The sequence below is a fragment of the Sphaeramia orbicularis genome, chromosome 19, assembly GCF_902148855.1.
Source record: "Sphaeramia orbicularis chromosome 19, fSphaOr1.1, whole genome shotgun sequence".
In the NCBI taxonomy this organism is placed as follows: domain Eukaryota; kingdom Metazoa; phylum Chordata; class Actinopteri; order Kurtiformes; family Apogonidae; genus Sphaeramia; species Sphaeramia orbicularis.
Window position 1 is genome coordinate 37,502,114 of NC_043975.1, and position 14,590 is coordinate 37,516,703.

At 36.2% G+C, this 14,590-nt stretch overlaps 2 protein-coding genes across 2 annotated transcripts in view; one reads left to right on the plus strand and one right to left on the minus strand.

The window, feature by feature from the left end:
* The first annotated feature begins 1,089 nt into the window (after nt 1-1,089).
* On the plus strand, nt 1,090-8,966 carry foxl3 (forkhead box L3). Its single transcript, XM_030122486.1, has 3 exons — nt 1,090-1,318; nt 2,907-3,075; nt 3,943-8,966. Exons 1-3 carry the CDS (start codon nt 1,212-1,214, stop codon nt 4,426-4,428), a joined length of 762 nt encoding a protein of 253 aa, XP_029978346.1. The 5' UTR covers nt 1,090-1,211; the 3' UTR covers nt 4,429-8,966.
* Nucleotides 8,967-11,288: 2,322 nt separating this feature from the next.
* Nucleotides 11,289-14,590, minus strand: part of atpaf2 (ATP synthase mitochondrial F1 complex assembly factor 2) — a 28,432-nt gene continuing 25,130 nt past the window's right edge. The window contains exon 10 of the mRNA XM_030122482.1: nt 11,289-11,315. The gene's annotated coding sequence lies outside the window, so the exon portion shown is untranslated. The remainder of the gene's footprint in view (nt 11,316-14,590) is intronic.

Consider the following 14,590-nt stretch of genomic DNA (forward strand, 5'->3'; position numbering starts at 1 on the left):
ATTTAGTGGGAAGGAAAGGTTTTACACCACTAAATGTGAGTAATAGGTGAAGGACTTTTTGATCAGAGAAATGTACATTAGTCTATAAAAAATATGACAACTCGATACTTAAAGAATTATAGTAAAGTGATTCATACTATTATTATAAAGTAGAAACTTATGTATATTTAAATGTTAATACTTAATATTTCACATAACCCTATTAATGTTGACAAGAAAAGATTCAAACTTGCTTTATTCACTAAATATTTCAGGAAAATGAGTTTAAATGTTACTAAAGTGCAAGTAAAATATTTAGATTGGTTTACTTACATTTTAATTAATTTACAAGAAATATAAATCAGTATTTCCATGCCACCACTAATCAGCAAAATCTGTCACTGTTCACATGGTTCACATAAACAGTTAATAATAAAGGAATACATTACATTGAAACTCTGTGTTTGCCTTATTTATGTATAGAAATAACAACTTTATGTATAGAAATAATAACTTTTTAATTATTATAAACTGTTTGTCTATCAAACACTATTAGGTGGAATGTAAGAAAAATATGAAATCAGTGACTTATTAAAATAAATATATCAATTTTCTTACACTTTTATTTTCTACATTAAAGTCTACATGCTATTCTTTGTTGAAATGGGTTAAAACTTAATCACTGAATGATTAAAATATGATAAATCCGACTTAATAAATTAGTAAAGTGTTATATTTATTTAGCGAGTAAATGTTAATTCATCCTAATCCCACATATGACATCTTAAAATGTTCCTACAATATGACAATAAAATCTGTAAGTATTTTTTTTTTTAATGACTCCATTCTTTTTTGGGCCACTAATTCAATAACAGTAAGATTCTTTGGGGTGGATGTGAACAGAGTTGACATCTGATGTTGAAAAATGTCCAGTTTGATGGGACAAAAAAAAAAACAAAAAACAAACTTGAAATGTTTAAATCTGGTAGATGGTGCAGAAGTGTTTGAGTGGATCAGGGACGTCTGAGAGGTGGTCCAGAGTCCCTGATGTGGGACAAGGAGGAGAAAGGGGGGCTCGGAGGCGTCGGCCGTCAGCAGAGCTCAGTGTGAGTGGCAGCTGGTGGAGCAGAGCATGAGGCAGAGCAGAGCAGCAGCAGGACAGGCTTTGGCCAGGACTGTGAAAGGAGCTGAGAACGCTGTGGAGAACACACCTGACTCCTCCAAGTGTAGATATGTTCGATAACTCCCACTACCCATTCAACTGCTTCAACTACGATGGAGACGGATACCCTTCCTCCAGCACGGATGAAGACAAGAAAATGTGCAGACCTGCGTACAGGTACAGACACTTCCAACTTCAGTCATCACATTTTCACCATCTTTTCTTTTTCTTCTTTTTTTAAATACGTTTGGATTTGTTTTTCATCAGGCTCTTATCACATTTTTTCCTTTTACAAGTTTGTGTGAAACCTTTAAAATCAGAGCAAGTGTGTGATTTATCGACTGCTATTATTCTCTATCGTTGTATCTTAATTACTGTGACTTTTGACAGATCTAACAGTGGCACATTTGTCTTTCACTACGATGTAAACTTCACATATATTAAGTTTTTGCAACATAAACTTAGCATGATTCTCAAAAGCAACCATTAGTAAGTATTTCTTGTTGTTCATGCTTATTTTGCATTATTAACACACACACATACACACACACACACACACACACACACACACACACATCATATGTTGAAATACACTTTTAGTACTGTATAATTACAGTCACATTTTTCATTAAGCTTTAAAACAATAATCATAACATATTAATATGCTGAGCACTATACTGAATCCTGACCATACTTGGAATGTTTTATAATGTGTTTAGTTAAAAATATTCATATATTTTCTTAATATGTCACAACAATAACAACACCTTGATTGTTCTTTTGTTACTCCTCTATTGCACTCTTTTATATTTACCTTTTACACTCTTCTGTGTTATTTGCACTTTATGTTTACTTGCACTGTGGGGCCTTAGAGTCCAGTAATTTCGGCTCTCTCTGTATACAATGTACATGACAGAACTGACAATAAAAATGACTTTGACTTTGACTTTGAACAATAACCACAACATATTATAATGACCCAGTGTCTGGTATCAACAGTTGTAATAATCATTTTATAAAACATTATAGGTATACTTATGGTGCATTATAGTGATATTCTAAGTAATTTAAGAAGTCACTGGGTAATTTTAAGTAAAAACTAGAACATTGTTTAGTTGATGTGTAAACAATTGGTCTTAACTTTTAAGGATACAGTAATTCTCACAGTAAATATGTTTTTCATACTCTTTTACTCAATATGCGTGACTCTAAGAGCTTTACTTATAGTGCCAAAACACTGTAAAATGTAAGAACTGTAAAACCGTAAACATAACTACTTTGACAAATTTTCTCAATAATGAATTATGATTTTTGCTGTAAAGCAGTTATGAATAATCATGGGAAACAGTTAATTGTTATTATATATATATATATATATATATATATATATATATATATATATATATATATATATATATATATATACAGTATATATATATATATATACATGGAAGTATGGTATACTTTCATTTTTTTCAGTATCCTAATAATGTAATTTTTTTTAAAGTACACTTCCAACCAAAAAGCAATATTTTATACATATCGTTGATATATCTTTTCAAACTCTAATTCTAACAGCTTGGTTAGGCTAAATTTCTCTTCTTTTCCTTTCTTTTTAGTATTTAACTGTTCTTTTTTTCAGATTAGTGTAAAGTAGATCTAACTCCAATAAAAAGTAGTATTTATGATCTTTAGCTGAGTTTTTCCATATAATAGCTCTAATAATGTGTCACCTGATTAAAGAGTATTTCTCTGTGTGTTGCAGCTACATCGCTCTGATCGCCATGGCCATCCAGCAGAGCCCCGAGCAGCGGGTCACTCTGTCGGGCATCTACGAGTTCATCATGAAGAGGTTCCCCTACTACCGCTCCAACCAGAGAGCGTGGCAGAACTCCATCAGACACAACCTGTCCCTCAACAGCTGCTTCATCAAGGTACAGCGATGCACAGGAAAATGACTTGAATTTCATTTGATATTAGCTGTTGTCATGCCTGTTTCATGGAAAATTTGGTTTGTTTTTATAACTTTTAATATCTTCATAGGTCTTCTTGGACTGCATGTTTTTTTCACCCTTTACAGTGTTAAAAGTAAAATTGTTTTTCCTTATTCTAATTAGTATTAAAGTTTAGATTGATCTATTTTCATTTATTTGGATAGTCCACCTGCAGAGAGTATACACTGTATTTTCATGACTTTATTCATCTATTACTTTATTCAATAACTTGGATGTTTTGCTTTGTCTGTACATTTATCATCACATGTAGGCATTGTTCATAAATCTGTCGATCAATTCATTTTCTCAGTCAAATAAGTTTTTGTCCTCTAAAATATCAGAAAAAAGGAGGAAATGTATTTCTCTGATCCTTAAACAACATTCTCAGGTGTTTTGTTTGGTCCAAAACAAAAATACATTCAGTTTAATGTCATAGAGGAGGAAAGGAACCCAAGATATTCATACTTATTAAGAGGCTGGAATCAGGAAATTTAGACACTCAGATAGAACATCACTTATCCATGATACAACAACTAATCACTGAATCATTCCACATCCATTCAAATCACATCCCGGTTGTAGATCATAACTGATTTTTTACACTTCATGCAAGAATGATGAAAAAATTGTCAAAATTTTCTACATTTATTCAAATTTGTGATGAAGTTGAAATCTCTTTCTTATGTTTATGTCAAAATTCAACTTGAAATTCATATTAAATATTGAACATAAAAACATATTGAAAAGTTACAAATGATCTTGACAGTGTCTGCATCTGTTACCAAGTTTTCATGCAATGTGCCACAGGTTCCTCGGACAGAAGGGAATGAAAAGGGAAAAGGAAACTACTGGACTTTTGCCACTGGCTGTGAATCCATGCTTGATCTGTTTGAAAACGGCAACTTTCGGCGTCGCCGGCGCAGGAGGAACATGAAAATTGGCCTCCGTGATTCAGCAGAAACACCTTTTCATCCTTTGGAGACCGCGCACAGCAATCAGCATGGACCTGCAGCTCGCCGCCCTGAAGCTGACTCGAACACCCTGTGTCCTTTGAACCCTGAAAGGCAGAGGCCGGGCACTCATCAGCAAAACCCCCAAATCCCCAACCCCACCCAGGGGAAACCAGAGTCTGAGATCAAGTTTAGCATTGACTACATCCTGTCCACTCCAGATCCACCACTACCTGGGTTCAGATCCTCCTCCCATGGCCCTGTACACATAGGGCCACATATGGGGCCGTCCATACATGTTCTGGAACCCCAACACCTCAACCTGCACTTCTGGACTCTGTGAAAGAGAGAGAAAAAAAGAACAGACTGAAATTTAGTGTTATTTCTTCATCTGTGTCCAAAACTGGAAAACAAGGATGGACAAAGACCAAACTTCTACACAAGTAAAGCTGAAATTGTAAAGAGAAGAAGAACAAAGTACAGAGGTACAATACTGAGCAGTGGATTCTAGATGGAAAAATATCTCTCTGAGAAAACACCGTGCTGTTAGCATTCATCCAAAGTATAAAATGTGAACAATGCAGACCTTTACAGCACTCATATTGTCATTATACTGTATGTGTAGTGTGGAGTGTTGACATAGATTAGGTTTACAGTATCCGCATTATGTATACACAACCATAGACCACTGAGGCAAAGAATAGGGAGCACTTTCTGCCAAGGCACCACTTACAAACGACTAGTGCGTTGACCCGTAGGGAACCACAGGTTCTAGATGTGGCAGTTTTTATGTAATAAACGTACCTCTGATACAGTTCATTCCTTTACTTTCTTGGTAAATTCCATTGGCATTTTCAGTTGAATAACCTCTCAGCTGGCAAGTCTGTTTCTGCACATGAAAGTTGACACCATGGCAACGTGGCCCTATTGTTTATCCATTGCAAGGTAACCCACTTCAATTCTATGATTCTATGATTTAGGGCATAGCAGTGTGATTGTAAGGCTATTGTATTCCAAAATTACTAATATCTCCCAAAATATTGGTCCTATCAACTTGCCGTTTTTTCTAGCCTCTTCCTTGACCAAAAATACATAACTTGCCAAACTGTAGCAGTCAGCTCTTTCCGGATTTTGTGTGATGCCCAGGACACACACACAGAGTCCATTTCCCTTTTATAACATAGATGATTTTAAGTTCATTTGCTCATAGATGACAAATAACTTCTTTGTGTTGCCAGTTCATCCACTGTGCACCACTGTAATGTTTGTTATATCTGATTCCATCAGTTTTCCAGAGACAGCACAAGGCTACAAGGTGTTTGAACATGTAACAATGAAACTGAATTATTGAAAACTATTTTATTAAAGGTTCGGTGTCCAACATCTAGTGACACCTAGTGGTGAGGCTGCAGATTGCTGAGCTTCCCCTTCCTACACCTATACTGCCCACAAAAACTGCCATCAAGCAATAATCATCATTAAGGCCAAGCTATACTGGCAACACGTCATATAAAAGCTAGAGAGGTGCAAAATACTTCTAAAAGATAAAATATAAAGTGTTATTCATTCAAAATGATTCGTACTACTCTGATATCCAAGAACATACATTTGATGGTAAAACCATTATGATATAAAAAAGAGGTTTGAAAAAATTTAATGACTTACAAATTAATTGCACAAAAAAAATCTTCATGTGTAATAGACTGTGGAAATATCTTACAGTTGTAATACCACACATGACCATTAGGGGGTTGCTCCAGAAAAGCTGCCACTCCCATAAATTTAGATTGACTTCTCTCTAAAAATACTATGTTGAGGATTTTATTTCAGGTGTCAAGTCTCATCTGTTTTATTTGGAAAGTAATGTCAGTTTATGTAATAAAACTAATTATTTACAGGCAGATAGCTCCTGTAGTTGTGGTTCATAGCATTCACTAACAAGACTGTAAAATGACTTTGTTACCAAGTGACCAAATGTGGTTACTTCCATCTCTAAAAAACAACATGGTGATGGCCATGTCACAAACTACTGGCTTCAAAACAACAGTTCCAAAGACAATGGGTGATGTCACAGGTACTCTGTCCACTAGTCCTATAGTCTATGGAACCTCAAACATAGTAGGTGATCTTCATTCATTCACTCATTTTCCAAACCACTTAGTCCTTGACAAGGGTGGAGCCTGTCCTGGGTCCCACTGGGGAAAGTGTTGCTAAGTTCATGACAGGGCTGACATATACATACATACATTTAGATGAATAACCATTCACTCAAACATCCACACTGAAGACACGTTTGCATGTTGTCCCCGTGTCTTTGTGGGTTCTCTCATGTACTCCAGGTCCTCCCACCACCCAAAGACATGCCGTTAACAGGTTAACTGGTCGATCTAAATCACCCCAGTACAGGGGTAGCCAACCCTGGTCCTGGAGAGCCACTATCCTGCATGTTTTAGATGTTTCCCTCTTCCAACACACCTGATTGAAATGATAAGCCTATCATCCAGCTCTGCAGAAGCCTGATAATGACCGTCAGGTGTGCTGGAAGAGGGAAACATCAAAAACATGCAGGATAGTGGCTCTCCAGGACCAGGGTTGGCCACCCCTGCCCTAGTAGGTAACCATAATCCATCTTAACACTGGATGGTACCTCTATAAAACAGAAAAAAGAACCACTCAGTTTGGAACCACATTAGATACATGGTGGACTCCTTCCGTTGTAATAAATGATTGAGTCTAAGGTGACAAAATTCCATTTTTGCTTAATTGTGAATATTATTGTCTACATCTGCAGTTAGACCCACCAAATGTTGTGCACTGGATGTTTAACTGGTTGTTTAATATATCTGCAGACCTGCCAACTGGAAAGTGTCAAATCAAATTGAAATTGCTGTTTTTTGGGAGGGTTGGGGTGGGGGCAGATGTTCTTAAACTTGAACCCAAATGTAATTGTTGAAAATGGTTTTTAAATGAGACAAACATTTATCAGTCTTGTGATGTAAAGCCATTAGCAATGTCATAAAAGACCATGTTTATAATGCTTGTAAAGATGTCCTAGGACATATGTAATGCTTTAAAAAATCATGATAGGACTACTTTAAAATATCTAAGATATTCCCATATGATGAATGTACTCTGAATGTCATGGTTTACCTTTGGTACTGCTAATTTCTACAGCCTGAAAATGTGCGAGTACTGACAAATTCAGAGGACGCTTTCATTTCTTTCTTAGTTACTTATTAATAATTTCATTTTATTACATTTTTTTTTCAGATGAAACAGGCATTTACAGGTATCCTTTGGCTTGACAACCTTCTTCTTCTACTTTACTCCAGTTGCAGGATCACTGATCTAAAACCCAATGGCTGCTGCCTCCTTTGCTCTGCCTCCTGCCTGTGCTAATTTTTTCATTGACCTTTTGAAATCCTGATTGACTGACACTTAAATTCTAATCCAGTCACTCACTATTATAACATATTATTTTCATACACTTAAAAAGACTCCTAACAAACCAAGGTCTGGCTAACATTTATTTGCTGTACAAAGGAGATCAATCATGGCGTGTTCCTGTGCCGTTGAAGGGACATTTTTCAATTTAACCTTTATATTATGTCTTGACTACATCAGAGAAGGGTTTCAACACACTTAACATGAGTGGCATTTAATATAGCATAACACTTGCAAGGTGAGACCGAGATGTGACCCTATTTAAATACGGGGGCCCCTGCCTGAGCCTTAACAGCAGCACCTCCCCCCACCTCCTCGCCCAAACCCCTGACGCAATTATAATTAAACACACCTTATGCCTCCTTTGCAAATGCCCCTCATCGATCTGTGGGTTTTTAACATTCATATGTGAACTGCCCCCCAGCAAACGTCTGCAGCAGCACAAGCGTTTATGGATCAGCAAGTTTCCATTAACAAAGTTGTTGATGTTGAATAGCGAGCTGCTGCCGCCACCATGCCGTGGATATATTTGGGTAAATTAACTTAGCATAAAGTGCTCCGAGGCTACAGGGGTCTTTTGAGGCAGCTAAAGAGAAAGCAAGGCACCAGTCAGGCCCGAAAAGTCAATGCACATATTATGTTGTCAGTGGATGTGTGAAACTGTAGCTACTGGCACAGTGGCCTCTATTATTAAAGCGCTCTTCTAAATTCACCTGTTTGGTTTCTCTCATACCCTCCACCACTTTGTTCCAGTTGTTTATAATTACCTGCACCATAATGTTTCTCATTTACAGAGTGTATTTTCCTTGAGAGTGATAACTTCCCAGCTGGAGCTCACTTGTAAGGGCGGCTGCCAGGTAAAATGAGCAGCTCAGGGCAAGAAACAGTGGAACTGCACGCGGAGGAAAATTGGGAAACCAGCGATGTGCAACGTTAATAAAAGTAAAGCATAAACACAAATAGGTCATTTAATGTTGAGTGCTTGTTTGGCGATTGGATTGTGGGAATGAAGATAAATATTAACACATTGTTTAATGAGGAGGTGTAATTTTTTTTTTTAACTGTTTCCTTGAGCTGTGGCTGGAAGTGTGAATGAACTGGATATCAGTGTGAGCTCAAAGCTAATGAAGATCAGTGAAATAGCCTGAGGGTTTTGACATACACACATCCCTGCCCTTTGCCATTTCGGTGCCGCGTTCACGTGCTGCAGGAGAACGCACTTTGAGGGTGGAATATGCTATTATTTTTTAAATGGCTGCAAGTGTATGTGGCAGTAATGAGAAAATCAAGCATGTCAGTCAATGGCGGTAGCGGACATGTTTACATTTCTGTTTTATTTGCACTTCAGATCCTTGCAGACTTTGCAAAGATGTCCCTGCTAGGAATACTGCGACAGAGGTGGCTGACTGGAGGCGATCACAAAATGGAAAATAGGCCGTTGAATAAAGAAAAACAGGTCTGGCATTTTAAAGAAAAATGGAACTCAAAAATCTGCCAGATATCTGTTTAAATGTGTCCGTATAGTTTCAATAAACACCATCCATGGTAAAGGTTTAGAAAAGGCCTCTTCTACACAAAAGGTAATAATGTGACCCTCATCTCTAGCTGAAACCACAAAAACTCAAGTACACACATCAGGGTTTTCTGTAGGCTCCTGGATTTAGGTGCTGTGGTTGCTGAGAGGGTCATGGGATTTGTGAGTGTTATTTGACTAATAACTGTGTATTTATTTTCACATTATAGGTTATTACAGCGTTTTTCCAAAGTCTGTATGAGATGTAGGTTCGTGGGTGTTGGGGTTTGGGGCCTCTGGCAATGTTTTTAAAACATGTTTGATAAAGAAATTAAATTTCGCATCATTTTGGACCATTACCGTCACCATGTATGTGAGCAAATACTTGGAAAAACTAGAGCAGATCATAAATTAACAGTATTTTAAAACCTTAAAAGTACTTGGAAAGTGAAGAAAATGTAGTTTTGATATTCCACACTGATTTTACATGGATTGGGCCTCGGCAGTTACAAAAATAATCCCATAAAAGGCTTATAATGGTTGGGAAAACCCTGAATATAGAGTCTGAAATACTCAGTTATTGCCTCATATATTAACATTGGGTTGAATAGACACTTTTGAGTCAAACTCAAACGTTTCATACTCAGCCAAGTCACTGTTTGACTTTGTGTGACCTCAGGAGTACGAATAATATAGTCATCTTACTTAAAAAAAAAAAAAATAATAATAATAATCTCATGGTTACTCTGCTTATTCTGACTATGAATGGATTGAAATTTTGTCCATATGACTTGCAGTGTTTTACACATCCTAACGTCTGTTGGTTCCTTTAAAAATGACTCATCGGAAGTTATTTTCATCTTTAATAGTCTCAGTTTTAACCCTCAAAGACCTTATTTTGAGACATATATACAATACATAATAATACAATACATTTTTCTCTACATGTAATCTTTCACAAGTGATTTATCACCTTTTATTGTAATATTATCCTCTGCATTTTTCAGTGAAAATCATATATTTTCCTATATTTAATTTACTAATCATGTAGAAAATGTGAAGGTGATAATTTCAAAACTGAGAAAACTGAACAGAAAGTGTGTTTTTCATCAGAATGTATCATTAACTGAACAAAACAAGTGTCTGCAACACAACCATTTGTCAGACTCTATGGGTTATACTGTTGAATCAGCGTTGCAGAAGATGATGTTGTTCGCTATTTGAACGTCCAAATAAGACAAATCTGATGACAGTGAATTTTATCTGTATTATTTAAATTTATTGATAGAATTAGTGGTTCAAAAGTTATTAAACACTTTAGATCAGTAGATACTTTTAGTCAGCAGCAGCTGTTCAGGTCTTTGATTGTTTAAGTGCAAATACAGGATGATACTACTTCTAACACGGTCTATTTTCAGTCTATTTTCAGTGGTGAATTTGTTGTGTTAGTATTTACTGCAGAAGGACAATACTGACAAAAACATTTTATCAGGTCAACAGTGGCTCAGTTGGTAGTGAGGTATACACAAACTAGAGGGTTGAGAGTTCAATCCTTGGGCTTTATCCACATGTTGAAGTGTTCCTGAGCAAGACATGGAACTCAGAGTTGCTCCCAGTAACTGTTTTACTGGTGTATGAATGGGTGAAGATGACACAGTGTAAAGTATCATAGAATTTACCACCGTGCCTGTTCATGTTCATGGATTTGGACAGTTCATAGAAAGTAAACAGACACAGTTTTAGTCCAATGAATTCTACATTGCTTTTGGAATTTAGACAATAAGAAATATATCCATCCTTAAATGTGAATGTGAATAATGACACAGCAAACATGTACAATACTGGAGAAAAGTCTTGGTCCATGTCTGACTACTACATTCTTTTCTCCATCTCCTGAGCCTATAGACCTCAGATAATGTTCTTATTTTTTAATGCTGTTGTATTTCCTGTATATTTTGCTTGTACATGCTGTATATTGATACAGAGACTGAGAAATACATATCGCTAGCCTCGTAGCATAATTGCCCAAATCATACACTATATAGTCAAAAGTATTGGGACACGTTGAGTCCAGGTGTTTCTTTTCTAACAGGGGTCTGGGCTACAAAACAGTATTGACAAATGTCATAATATAGTTGTATATTGTGATTAATATAATTCATTCATTCATTTTCTGAACCCACTTTATCCTCACTAGGGTCACAGGGGTTGCTGGAGCCTATCCCAGCTACTTAAGGGCGAAGGCGGAGCACACCCTGGAAATGTCACCAGTTCATTCACTGCATCACTGTGTCACCCGATTAATGTCATATTGATAATTAATATAGATGTTTATATCTCAAATCAGTATGAACAGGACATTTTACAGCTGTAGCTATGATTTGTTCCAATATTTTCGCCCATATAAACATCAATATTTCCTTTTTAAGTTTAATGGGAGATTTTTCTTCCTAAGTGAGATGTGACAACAATAGATGGTTAGTTGTGGTAGAAAATTATTATTTCCTGTCAGACCACAAAAAATATTTTAGAAATTTAGAGGGAGAAATTTGAAAACATAGTCATGGATAAAAAAAAAAAAAAAAAAAAAAAAAAAAATCAATGTTTGAGAAATTAAGTAAAAAAAAAAAAAAAAAACACATATCTGAGGCATTTTGGAAGCAAAGATCATTTAAGCAAAACTAACTGATGTAATGATCTTTATCACAATATACAACTATATCATGATATTTGTCATTATTGTTTGTAGCCCAGACCCCTGTTAGAAAAGAAACACCTGAATTCAACATGTCCCAATATTTTTGTCCATATAGTGTATGACTTAGGCAGTTATGCTAAGACCTTTGCATAGGACTTGACATCTGAAATGCAGGAATACAGTTGGTTTTCAGTGAAAACACTCAAGATAACACATTTATTTACTGTAGATGTGTACAATATCTATGTAAAAATGTCAGTAAAAACCCTCTTGAGGTTCAGTTTGAGTTTACAGAGGAATCCACCAACTTTTTTACTGCTATTAGAAACATAGAATAAATACAGAGCCGGTCTTGGAGGTTTAAATTTCTTTAATTTTCATGTATATTAAAATCACTTGTTGAGCAAAAATATCCCTTGTCAATAGAATCTAATCACTGAGACTTCACTGGTAACATTTAGGTACAGATTCAGGTCAGGTCATATCCAAATATATTGCAATTAGATACATTTTAATTAAATTTTTCCAAAGAAAATCAAAATCTCCAAACTCCATCCACTAGTCTTGTGTGAACATTAGGAATGTTGGGTAGTTTCTTGTAGCAGGTTTTAGATTAATAGTTACTATGTTTTAATAGAGTAACTAGTTTAAATAATTCATCAACGTATCTTTTTGACTGCTTTTCAAACCAACTGGACAATAAATGTTAAAACTCTTACAAACATGAAGCAACACTGTAAAATACCGAGTTGATTTTTTCTGATTTCAGAAGAAAAATGTTAATTTTTAATGCTTATTTTTTTCATTTCGATTAAAGTGTAGACTCGCTTTGACAACATTAACTCAAAATTAACACAAGTAAGTGCAGTTCTTATCAAATGTTATCATTTTCAGAAGCAGGAAGAAGAATTATCAAATATTGTGACACTATTCAAATAGTAGTGATTTATTCGTCCATTTAACAAAACATGATATATACATACACACAGTTTGGATTTCCATATTAAACATGGGCGAAAAGGCATAGGCAGAAGCAACAGCTTATTTATGTCTACCCTATTTACAAGAAGGAAGACTGCAGAAACAAAAAGAGATAACAAGATGGCACAGTGTTAAACAATAATGTAATGAAACAAATAATATAATCAAAGCAACATCTTCGATTTATACTGATAATTAGCTTATTTTATCGTAATATTTTATACTTGTTGATACTTTAGTTTTAAATATCCTTTTAAATGTGGTGACTGTTGTGCATATTTTTTAATTCTTTATCAAGGTTGTTCCATTATTTTACTCCAGTTACAGATATACATTTGCCTTTTGTGTTGGTCCTTGCCTTTGTTTTCTTGAACATACAGGTCCCCTTAAGGTTGGACTGGGACTCTCTGACTGAGAACAGATCCTGTATGCAGGGTGGAAGGTTGTTGTGTGCCTCACAGGGTGTTTCAAAAAAAAGTATACACTCAGAAAAATGCCTAAAAAATGAAAGTTCCATAAGTTTCAGAAAATATCTATACGGTTATTGATAGACCAAGGTCTCGTGCTTTCATTACCACAATGGCAGGTATCAGCCATACCACGTGAGTGAGCATGGTCCTTGTACTTAATTGGGATAGAAAATGGCTTGCGCACAGATATGAGAGGGTTAAAACAAGATCAGACACCACAATTGGAAAGCTTAGGCAAGTGCTTTAATGCTGTGTAATTTACAAGAAAATTCAGTTAACCCTTTGTCTTCCAGAAGCCTCCAAACTTTGCACCCAGGCTGTGCCTTCCTTCACTCAAACAGCAAGTCCTTGCACGTCTGGTTCTGATCGTAGTCCATGCCAAAGAACGCAGGCACACACAGTTCAGTCTTCTACGTGGCCACCATTTCTTCGCAGGCACAGCTCTGCCCTCCTTAACATGTCATAAACCGCACGCCTTATCATTCCACCATCCTGCCTCAAAAGAGTTACTTCAGCTTCAATACGATCCTGCAGGTCATCCAGGTTTCTTGGTGGAGTGACGTAGACCTTTGACTTCAGATGGCCCCACAAGAAAAAGTCAAGTGGGGTAAGATCGGGGGATCTTGGGGGCCACTCAACGGGATGGTTCAGTGCCTAAAATGGACTGTGGTCTGACAAATGTAAACAGTGTTTCGTAGCTTCCGAGAAATTTACGTAGTCATGCCTGGATGGCTCAACCTGGGTGCAAAGTTTGGAGGCTTCTGGAAGACAAAGGGTTAACTGAATTTTCTTGTAAATTACACAGCATTAAAGCACCTGCCTAAGCTTTCCAATTGTGGTGTCTGATCTTGTTTTATCCCTCTCATATCTGTGCGCAAGCCATTTTCTATCCCAATTAAGTACAAGGACCATGCTCACTCACGTGGTATGGCTGATACCTGCCATTGTGGTAATGAAAGCATGAGACCTTGGTCTATCAATAACCGTACAGATATTTTCTGAAACTTATGGAACTTTCATTTTTTAGGCATTTTTCTGAGTGTATACTTTTTTTTTGAAACACCCTGTATAGATGAACACAGCAGTGTTGAGGTTAACCAGATCTTCTAATTTCAGAATATTGGTACTGATGAAAGTGGATTGGTTGGTGCAAAGTAGTCCTTCTGACGTATAATCCTAATGGCTTTCTTTTGCAGGGGAAATATTGGTTTGATGATTGTTTTGTATGTTTCCCTATACTTCCACACAGTATGTTCAGTATATGGTAAGTATACTGACACATCCCACCTACAACTTGGATGACTTCCCATTTCCATTGATTTAAATCATTAACATGATAAAATAAAGTTCATGTCATGTCAGTTAATATCAGTTGTTGTCAATAACTGTCATAATGAGT